This window comes from Triticum urartu, chromosome 1 (assembly GCF_003073215.2).
Source record: "Triticum urartu cultivar G1812 chromosome 1, Tu2.1, whole genome shotgun sequence".
In the NCBI taxonomy this organism is placed as follows: domain Eukaryota; kingdom Viridiplantae; phylum Streptophyta; class Magnoliopsida; order Poales; family Poaceae; genus Triticum; species Triticum urartu.
The window spans coordinates 553,493,471-553,504,834 of NC_053022.1; the positions used below are offsets into that span (position 1 = coordinate 553,493,471).

The 11,364-nt window shown below is 45.0% G+C and overlaps 1 protein-coding gene across 1 annotated transcript; it reads left to right on the forward strand.

Annotated features, from left to right (window-relative positions):
- The first annotated feature begins 5,309 nt into the window (after positions 1–5,309).
- On the forward strand, positions 5,310–9,864 carry LOC125539049 (anthranilate O-methyltransferase 3-like). The gene is made up of 5 exons (XM_048702415.1): positions 5,310–5,384; positions 5,587–6,000; positions 8,108–8,307; positions 9,026–9,060; positions 9,413–9,864. Exons 1-5 carry the CDS (start codon positions 5,310–5,312, stop codon positions 9,802–9,804), a joined length of 1,116 nt encoding a protein of 371 aa, XP_048558372.1. The 3' UTR covers positions 9,805–9,864.
- Positions 9,865–11,364: the final 1,500 nt, after the last annotated feature.

Here is an 11,364-nt window from a genome sequence, read left to right on the forward strand (position 1 = left end):
AACAGTTTTTGAGATATAATTGCAAGCAATTTTTTCTGTGGGTTGTCGACACAAAATAATTGATTTTTATTGATCTCTCGTACTAAATGTCAACATTGAAATAGAACATATTTTTAGTCATCAAATATATTTAAAAAATGGATCTTATTTGAAAGTACTGGTCATGAGAAACATGAATATGAAAACATAACTTAATTTGAAATTATGGTTTAAAAGATATAGAACTTTAAAAATCGAAAGCCAAAATAAAAAGCAGGCACTAGGGAAATGCGTGCCTCTGCACTTGCGTGCCACAAATACTCGTCCATCTAGGCCCCCGTAGTAAGCACCGAATATAGGTACTTACTTCGTGAAGATGACAAATTAATAGGACTTAAGAACCCAATACGTAGTTGGATGATTATGAGGGTAGTGGTATCCTCAGTCTATTAAGGTTTAAGACACATAAATATGACACTGATGCTCACACTTTTTTATATATATTCTAGGCTTTCTAGCGATGTGCGTTTAATGAGAGAATTCATTCCGGTCGACTATGAAGACGTCTGATCGGCATTTCTTTTTGGTTTTCCAATCTAAGATCAGTTTACGTCGTCCGTCGCCGTTGTCGCCCCCGCGCGGGTCTACTTCGACCCCGGCGCGACCAGCCGGCCTCTCCTCCGACCCAAAGGCCACGTGCGTCGAGGCGGCCCATCAAGGCCCACCGCGGCCCGCGTGTCGACCCGGCCGTCGCCCTGCGCCGGCCGTCACCGCCCTGCTCCAACCTGGCCTCATGCGTCGCCCCAACCCGGCAGCATCACACAATGTGCCGGCCCATCACAACCGCCCCTGCGTGCACCGGCCGACCCGTCGATCTACGTTGGCCTCATCCCTGGCGGCATCAGGCTCGTCGGCTGCATCGAGCTCAAGCGCGGCAGCTTCGTTGGTCGCTCGAGCCTCGCTGCCCGGGCGCCGCAACTTCTTTGGTAGCCCGGGTGCCGGTGCTGACGCTACTTGTCCGCACGTCGTCCCACGCCGTCCGTCGTCGCCGGCTTCATCTTGTTCTCCGCCGCTCTTCTTCAGCCGCCGCCGCTACCCCGGTAGCCGTCGTCACCAGTCCAGCCCCTTCGTCTTCGTCCAGCGCCAGCCCGTCCGGCAGCGTCGCCGTCATCTACCCCGACCACTTCGTCTACTCCCACCATCGATGGCGACATCGGCCTCGCGCCGATTGGTGCCACAACCGTCGCCGAGTCTTCTTCTCTGCTGGCCCTCCGACTCCTTGACATGGCCTACAGCTCTTGTAGGTCTCTCATTTACGCATGCATGGTGCTGGCAACAACGATGTGTGCCTTCGTCCACGATGTGTCCCCAGGCAAGCCCGGTAGGGTGCTTCGTAAACTTCTTCTTTGTCTGTCTTCGCATGCCCGTTGCTGGCATCACCGATGCGTGCCTTCGTCTACGACGTGTCCCCGTGTTTGGCAAACCTAGCGCGAAGCCTCGTCAACACCGTCCTCTACCCGGCGCACACTACTTTGACACCACTACGCCCATGACAAACTCGGCGCTTCCTTGCACCCACAGCTCCACGGCGACATCCTCGACACCGGCTCCCCGACTCGACATCGACCACGAAGTTCTTCGCACTGCTACCTCGACCACGACTACACCACCCTACGCTCTTGGCTAAATCGATAAACGACACAAAGGGCTACCGCCTTGCCTGAGCAAACTCGTCAGTTTCCACTGCAGCCACAACTTCCGCGATGCATCGACCGTTACGATTGTTACGTGGGGTTGTCCGTCAGCTTGCTTTCAGATTCTTCTCCAGTCTCACCGTCTGCTTCGCTATCGTTGTGACTACGGAGAGGGATGTCAAGTATATGATTATTACGAAGTATAGTATATACTAGGATTTGATCCTGCCTTGTTTTATACTTTAAATTGGTCATTGTACTCCTACATATATACCCACGAGGCTCAAGCAATAGAAAATCAACAACAATTTCACCAATTTCTTCTCTCTGCCTTCAAAGAACGTGCAGTACGCATGCACGGGACGCAGCAAGGCCAGCAAAGCAGCAGGCGTGAAGAGCATTCTGGCATGAAGAAACAATTCGTCTGAGTGACTTGATTTGACGGAGGGAGCCGTACGTTTATGTGCTGAGGTACTCGCCGTGACGTCCATGGAGTGGTCAGCCAAGAATTTGTATGCAGCAGATTGCTTTCAGAAAAACAGAAGTCCAAAAATTTTGTCCCCGTCTTCATCGTCCATTGCTTGTATGATCCTAGATATACCTATATATATGTGCCCCCTCTATAAAAGGGGCCGACTCCTCCCGTCTGCGTGAGTACTTAAATCATGTTCAGGCGCATGCCACACATACGTTTTAGGGCAAGTGTGGGGGGCAGTCATCTGCCAAGTCCTTCCGCCCGCTCGTTTTGACTCGCGATTCGCATAGTACTTCAATCCCACACAAGGGCAAACTAAAAAAGAAAATCTCTCAAAAATTTAGCTTCAATGATTAACTTTACGGTTTTTGCATCTAAAACTGCCAAGTTTTCACCAGTTTTATAGATATAACTGCAAGCAATTTTTTTTGTCGGTCGTCAACACAAAATAATTGATTTTTATTGATCGCTCGTACTAAGTCTCGACGTTGAAACTGAACATATTTTTCTAAGGTCATCAAATATATTGAAAAATGGATCTTATTTAAAAGCACTGGTCAAGAGAAACATGAATATGAAAACATAACTTAATTTAGAATTATCGTTTAAAAGATATAGAACTTTAAAATCGGAAGCCAAATAAAAAATTAAAGCAGGCACCAGGGACATGCGTACCTCTGCACTTGTGAGCCACAAATCCTCGTCCACCTAGCCCCCTATCAAGCACACAATCGTACCAAGGTAAGTACTTTGTGAAGATAAGGATGGACAAGCTAAGCACCCAATCGTACCAAGGTAGGTACTTCGTGAAGATAAGGATGGACATGCAACCTAAGGATCCTATTCAGCTTAATTGGGTGATTAAACTAATAGAACTTGAGAACCAAATATGTAGTTGGATGGTTATGGGGCCGGGCAGTTGTATCCTCGGCCTATCAGGGTTCAGGACATGGACTTGACACTGGTGCTCACATTTTTCTGGATATATTTGAAGCTTTTTGGCGATGTGCGTTTAGTGGAAGAAGATGTTCCCATCGACTATGAAGACGTCTATAACGATTTTGTCAATCCCAAAATGATGTGCCGGCTCGATCAAAATAATGGTAGGGGGAGAAGAAAGAGAGGAGAGTCACGAAAATAGGGTAAACGCAAACCAGAGCTACAAACGGAAGCCGAAGCAACATCTTCTTCCTTTTTCCATACAGAGAAAGTGTCTGGGAGGTGATCATAGGAATAGGATTTGTGTGTGTATGTTCATCTGGGTGAGTGTGTGTATGTATGAGTGTCTATGTATGTACTGTGTTAAAGAAAAGAACTAATAGAACTTGTAAGGGTTTGGTGCATGCTCAAGGACTTTATGGCTTAGTCAGTAGGAAGACCAACTTAGAGCCTCTACAACCACAATTGCTTGATTCGGTTACTCATACGTCCGCGGATGTGCCCGGTCAGTGTCATGGCACGTCTATTTTGGATCCTCATTTTTCTTGCGAAACAACCACACTTCTCATATTATCCTCATATTGTCCGGTCACGTGGATATGATTGGTGAAGAGGAAGACAATGAAGAGAAAGAAAGAATAAAGAAAGAGAAAAAGAAGTCCGTGGTTCGCCAAATCCTACGTAGCACCTTGCCTGGGCATGCCCGGAGATCCCTACATATCCTCCATGTATATGGCTTGGATATGGGGATTTGTGGACTGCTCGAACATGTCTGGACAAAATGAAGATTACAGTTGGATGGTTTTTAAACTTCTTTCTTCTTTCTGAACAGTGACTGGGCTGTCCAATGGGACGTTGTAGGGCTCCGGTTGCACACGTGAAGTACCCATGGGTATATCTACTTGCACACTCTGAAAAATACACGATTTAATCCATGATTTGTGTGTGTTAACATGATTGCTAACAAGTGGGTCTAGTGTGTAAGTGCACCGGTGGCAAAAAACCAGTCACATCAATAGCCAACTAGAACTATCAATATCTCACAATCCTTTGCTCGAATTGAGCTGAATTTTCCCTAAAATATTAGTGAGTGCTTGTATGATTTATTGGGAGTTATTTTTGCATTTAAAAAAATATTAATTTGAGAAAAATATTGAACGAGCCAACTAACGTTGCAAATATCTCACAAACTATTGGTCCAAATGAGCTGTGTTTTTTTCAGAATAGTATTGGATACAGGTGTGATTTACTGAAATTGTTTCGCGTTTCTTTTGAAAATTTTAAATTTTGAGTAAAGAAATATACGAGCCAATATAAACTACCAATATCTCATTATAATGTGATCCAAATCAGCTGAAACTTTCTAGATTCATCACTAGTTACATCTAACTAGTACCACACCACAAACTTTTGAATGACAAAACATAAGATTGCTAGACAAATCTGAAAAGATTCATAAATAGCCACAATATTCATAAAATAAGATCAGTAGCACCAAAACATGGATGATATTGTTGCCATTGGGCTTTAGCATCCAAGTAGTCGCCATATGGCCATTACAGACATCATCAAGTCTCACACACCAAAATATTACCGCCATGGGGTTTTATTATCCAAATACATCCCAAGTTGCAGTATAGGCATCACGTACTAATATACCGTATTCATTCTTGTCGAGGCTGGACTTGAAGTGAAGTAGGAATACACTCTGTTGCTTTCTTATCCTCGCCGCCATTTTTCTGACACCAGTGTACTTACAAACTGGACCCAATTATCAGAAATCATGTCGATACATCCAAATGGTGGATTAGACCTAGCTGTGAATTACCCCAATATATGGTGTTTGGTGCAACAAACCTATAAAATAGGTGTTATGTGCAACACTAGCACCAAAAGTAGGTGGTTTGTGCAATTTCCTCGCGTGAAGAGTATTTTGCTATGAAGAATCAATCCGATTGAGTGCACGTGACCTGATTTGAGGGAGGGAGCCGTACGTTTATGTGCTGAGGTACTCGCCGTGACATCCATGCAGTGGTCAGCCAAGAATTTGTATGCAGCAGATTGCTTTCAGAAAAGCAAAAGTCCAAAACTTTTGTCCTCGTCTTCATCTATTGCTAGTGATCCTAGCTAGATATACCTATAAAAGGGGACGACTCCTCCCGTCTGCGTGAGTACTTAAATCATCCTCACAAGAAGTCACAACTCGCAAGTGATAGCTAGCCATGGAGGTAGAGCAATGGCTTCACATGGCCAACGGCGACGGAGAGAACAGCTACGCCACCAACTCCAGACTCCAAGTAACTACCGTCCCATGCATGCATGCTTGTTCTCCTTCAGCTGCTTTGTTCTAGGTTGAACTACCTGTACTGAATATTTCCGTTAAGAAATTAATGGAATTTGTTGTGAGCCTGGTTGGGGAAAAAAGTGCATGCATTTATTGCCTTTTGCGTCCAGAGGGTGCTCGATCGATTAATTAATTTGTTACTCCCGCCCGAGCAGGAGAAGGCCATGCTTGAGACCAGGCCGGTGCTCCAGGGCGCCGTGGTGGAGCTGTACAGGTCACTGCCGGACAAGAGCACCATGGTCGTCGCCGACCTAGGCTGCTCGTCAGGGCCGAACACGCTGCTGCTTGTGTGGGAGGTCATCGGTACAATCTCCGACCACAACCGGGAAGAAGAGCAGGAGCAGCGCCCTCCTGCCGCAGCCATGGAGTTGCAGTTCTTCCTCAACGACCTGCCGGGGAACGACTTCAACCTCGTCTTCAGGTCGCTGGATCGGCTGCAGGAGCTCACCGCCGATAGGAGGCCGCAATACTACGTGGCCGGGATGCCGGGTTCTTTCTACACCAGGCTGTTCCCATGCCGGAGTGTCCACCTCTTCCATTCCTCCTACTCCCTCATGTGGACGTCCAAGGTGCGTGCGTACAAACCAGTTCGAGGCATTGTTTGAGCTCAAGTGAAACCCGTGTTAAAACTGCTTGAGAATCTCTTCAACAAACTCACATGATTTACTCACTCATTTCTTAGCAAGAGAAAAAAATTAATATACTTTTCCAAACAATCCTGCCTTGCCACAAGGTGCAAGAAGACAACTGCGACTAGAGAAACGAGAGGAATGTAAACTCTAGAATGTAATTACATGTTATCCCTTATTTTTTCTCTCTATACTTGCTACTCCCTCCGTTCCAAAATATAGTGTGTTCTCGGTTTCCACGCTTCAACTTTGACCATAAATTTAACCAACGAGACCGATTGCGGAAGGAGCAAAAATTATATCAATGAATTCGTATTCAACAGAAGTTTTCAATTATATAATTTTTGCTCCCGCCACAGTCGGTCTTATTGGTTAAATTTATGATCAAAGTTGAACCTCGGAAAACGCGGGCGCGCTATATTTTTTTTTTAGAAAAGGAGGGAGTACCAGAATTAGTTTCGAGAAATATGCTGACCATGACGTTATAGATGGCTATCCATTGTCCTTACAAAAAGAGGGTATCCCATGTTTTGCTACTTGCTATGTAAGATGATCTTAAGAGAATAATGAAGTGCATGCGATGTACAAACTGAAGTGTGGGTGGATTAAATGCCAAGAGCTAGCCAAAATCCAACTCATCCAGCTACAATTCCCTGGTGAAATTTAATTCAAACGATAATCCAAACTTTGAGAGAAGATAAATACTAAGGAATATTGGTTGTTGAACTTGAAAGAAAGAAGCCACTTTTAGGGGTTGTTTGGATACAGAGTTTTTGCCAAACCTGTTTCCGCTAATCACGTTTATGGGTGTAACCACCTAAAACCATGTTTGTTTGACGTAACAAATCCTTGGATAAGTAAATCCTGGTTTTCTTAAAACTGAAAAAGTGAGTTATGGAAAAACGACTATTAGCCGTTTTTCTAAAAACCCGTTTAGTGCATCGTGACCAGATGGAGGTTGACTTCCATGAAACCTCAATGCACAGGAGCTATACCGTGGCTTGCGAAGTGAACATCATCGAGGCAAGCAACACTTGTCTTACGCCATGGCAGGGCATGTCGACGACGATGACACGACGCCATCGTCGGCGATGCTTTGTGGAGTGTCCGTTCTATGCCATGACCGACAACAACAGGTGAAGCGCTTGAGGGCGGCGGGCCGGCGGCGACGCAAGGCCGTTCCCGATGCTGGCTTCAGCGGGTCGAGCTCGTCAGTCGCCATGTCGTTCTGGCCTGTTCGACATCAACGCCGTACATGATACACGCTGATTGGTATATACGATCAGGCAGCCGGCGACGACGCAGTTCAACAGTAGCCGGTAGTCAGGCATAAGCCCATCGGTAGTCAGGTATAAGCCCATGGGACTCTATCCCGCTTTTCCACGTTAGTAATGGAAAGAAAATCCGTCGAACAAGTTGCATGCGAGTTTGAGGAGGAAGAGAAGGATCGGCGTCGAGATTAACCCAAACAAAGAATTGTGTAAACTCATCTTAACAGAATAACTAATCAAAACTCGTTTTCCTAAAAATTCTCGTAAAACCTGTTTTGGATAACCCAGGTTTAATTCTCCTAATCCAAACAACCACTTAGGGATCAAGTGCATTAGCCAATGACTAATTATCCTGGTGCAAAAGTTGTCACTGGTCGCTACCATTCATTACGGTTCATATCAGTTCAGTAACCGTGGTTTTGTTACATCGGGGGAGAAAAAGGTATTTCAAATCCTACAAAAATCAATTTTACGTATACATATGGACATATATATAGCACGTGTGTATAAAGTTTAACATATTACTGTATGTCTTTTCTGCTGTAGCTTGCACACAAGAAAACAAATGTGTCGATCAAAGATTGACTTACTATTTGTCCAAATTTGTATTTCTTCATGTCGCTTATTAACATATTTTTGAATAACATTGTGAATAGATGCAATATATATTCATGGGGTTTTGGAAATTTTAAAGAAAAATAAATTTGTACATACCAGTATATTGATTTTGTCCAACTAATCACATAACTATATCAATTCCTTTATGGCTTCCAAAGGTACGGGATGAGCTTTCAAGAGGTGCTTACCTGAATGAAGAGAGCATCTACATTGGCAAGAGTACTCCTCCAGCTGTGATAAAACTATACCAAGAAGAGTACCAAAAGGACCTGTCTTTGTTCCTGACGCTGCGATTCAATGAACTTGTACGTGGTGGGCATATGGTTCTAACATTTCTAGGCAGAAAGAGCAAAGACATGTTGTTACATGGTGAAGCAAGCAGCATGTGCTGAAGGTATGCTCTATAATGTGCTGACTGAATGCTAATTCGTATATATATCTCCTAGTGCTATCTTATGAATGAAGGACTTGGAAGCAGCTAATAGGCTGTCACCCGCCCAAATCTTCCCCAATGATCATTTTCCATCAGCGTTGCTAATGAGACATGAGTTGTTCGACCAAGTGAGAGACCAGAACGGCCGCATCCCTTTTCAACTCAACGTAAAGACAAATTGAACCGGGAAAAGAGAAAAGAAGGATTGTCTCGACGAATATTCTTTAAATTTTTATGATTCCATCATAGGTAGCTTGAAATCATAAGCTCGACTTTCAGAAATTAGAGCTTTCAACAAATTCTAAACTTCCAAAATAGTGCGGCAAATTTCCAAGATTTCTTATGAGCCTCTACGAGACACAACTTTCATAAATTACAAGAAACTACTCTAGAAATTTCTCATAAACTTTCAGAATAGTAAAATATCAAATGGTTTTCAAAGATTTTGGGTCGAACTATCCAAATATTAAAACATCATTATCTAATAAAATTTCAAAAATTTCACGTGAACTTCTAGAGTTTACAATAACTGGAAGAAAATAAAATTATATATGCCACCTTCTACAGTCTCTGGCCCAATGATAACAATAGGCATGGTAGCTATAACGATGGTATGGTAGCTGAAGGCCACATGCGGGTTAAGAGCACGAATTGGTGACGTCTGTGAAACTTGGACACGTGGTGGAGGCAGAGGACGTGATACTCTAATGCCTAGCTAGCAGTGGCAGCGGCCAATCTCAATAACATTATATTTAGGCATGACAGCTAATGGATAAAGGCGGCAGAGGGTCCTTCCATGGAGCGCTGGAACCTATACGGTTGGAAACAATGTAAAGGGTGGTGCCCAAATGAATTGTTGGAGCCACGCATAGCACACATCGCTGAGGAGAAATAGAAGTGTGTCCAAGTCTGCATGGTCTAAAGTTATTGTGACTACGGGTATCCATCTACGAGATATCTTGGGAGGAAAACTATTTATATTTAGCATCTTAAAACATGCATATGAATTCATACAAGCTTTGAAAAAAAGTACTATTTTTCTGCAACGTGTGGCAGGGCCTTGTGGAGAAGGAGAAGCTGGTCTCTTTCAACCTTCCATTTTATGCGCCATCTATGGACGAAGTGAAGGCTGTGGTTGAGGAGAACAATCTCTTCAATGTGGAACACATGAGTGTGTTTGAATCAAGCTGGGATCCACAAGACTACGACACAAACGATGATGTCGTGTTGGGCTGCAGCAGTAGTGGGTTGAATGTTGCCAGGTGCATAAGGGCGGTGGCGGAACCGCTGATTAAGAAACACTTCGGAGAGGCCATTCTTGATGATCTGTTTATGGTTTATGCCAGCATGATTTCAAAGCACCTCAAGAAAGCGAAGGCCAAGTATCCTATAATTATCATCTATTTGAAGGCCAAGCACTAAGAAATACTTCTCAAGTGTCAATTTGAATAAATGCGGGGAGTTCAGTATTTCCGGTCCATCACATATAAAATATGTTTTGTTAATATTTTGTACGTATGGAAAAGGATGTTTCCTTGTCAATTCCATGAATTTTATCGCAAGCAAGTACGCTAGAAACCCTGCCATTTAATATGTAAAAAAAAATGTTTCGATGATATTGTATAAGAATAAGAATGTATGGTTTAGTTGGCTACATGGAAAAGACATTTGTCTAATTTTATGCATATTCTGTTTGAGCAAAGGCCAAGATTTGAGGATCCTCATTTGTCAACCCCTACCGAAGAGATTGTTTTTCTTTTTTCAAAATGGTTGCTGAGCTAATTAGAGAAAACCAAGCGAAAACCAGATTTCCTAGTTAATTATGAAGAACCGGACTAAAACTATCACAAACGCTGAGCTGCACACATAAGAAATCCCATGCACAAAGCTCGAAAGAGGGCCCCAACGAGACAGCACGTGTGCACCATCGTGATCCCTCCTCCACTACAGGCATCATCGCCCCACCCCTAAACTCTGAGCAAACAACTCCGACTTCGCCGTCAGCACTGTTGACACAATCCACATCATCGCGGACGCGTGAAGCTCCATGAAGATCTGGGCAAAACACAGCCACATGCTGCAAAATAGCGCAACTCCGACTCCGATGGAGAACTCTGAAGAACAAATCTAGGCATGGTTGGTGCCGCAGAAGATCATCGAACGGGCCACCTACAGCCCGTATACCAGAGGGCTCCGCTCCAGCAGCTTCGACTCCACAACAACCAAAAAACGGAGGCAGTACCACAGACACACCGAAGAAGAAATGACTACTACAACCATTGCCGCCTCACCGACATGGCTCCCACCTTCATCCTTGTCACAAAAGTATGAACTCCACAATCGCCACAAACCACCGTTCACGCTTGCTGATGTAGAGCTCCGAGACAAGGCCCCCAAGTAGAAAAACGACACACCAATGTGCCACCATCGTCGGAACACAAAATGAAGGGTTTCATCTAGAGGGGACGCGACGGCCGGATCCGTGCAGGAGGGGTGCGGCAGCAAATAAGCGATGCCTCCAGGGAGGTCTAGGACGGCCACGGCCGCCGCCATTGCTGGTGACGGCATAAGGTCGAGACAAGGTCTTCACCCCAGCTCCCACAACACCTCGGTCGCACATCATCCCGCACCGGTGCCAGCAAGCCTACCAACTGTCACCGCCAACAAAGTTGTCCATCTTGGAAGAGGCACCGAGACCGTCGGAGCCAACCGCACCTCGCGGAGCTAACCGGCGGTCAACCTCCAACGAGATGGTCCACCACACCACCCCTGCTGCCACCACGGAACAGGCCACATTGCAGCCAACGTAGCCACCCGCACCATGCGGAAGCCACGGCCGGCCCTCCGGCCACGCAAGCCAGCAGCTTCGCCAATGCCTGACCAAAGTGGGACCACTACCAATAATCCTATACTCACGGGCAAACAACGGGACTTTATAGAGGCCTTAGTGCAAATTAACTTCTCCGCCCCCTGAGTTTCAGG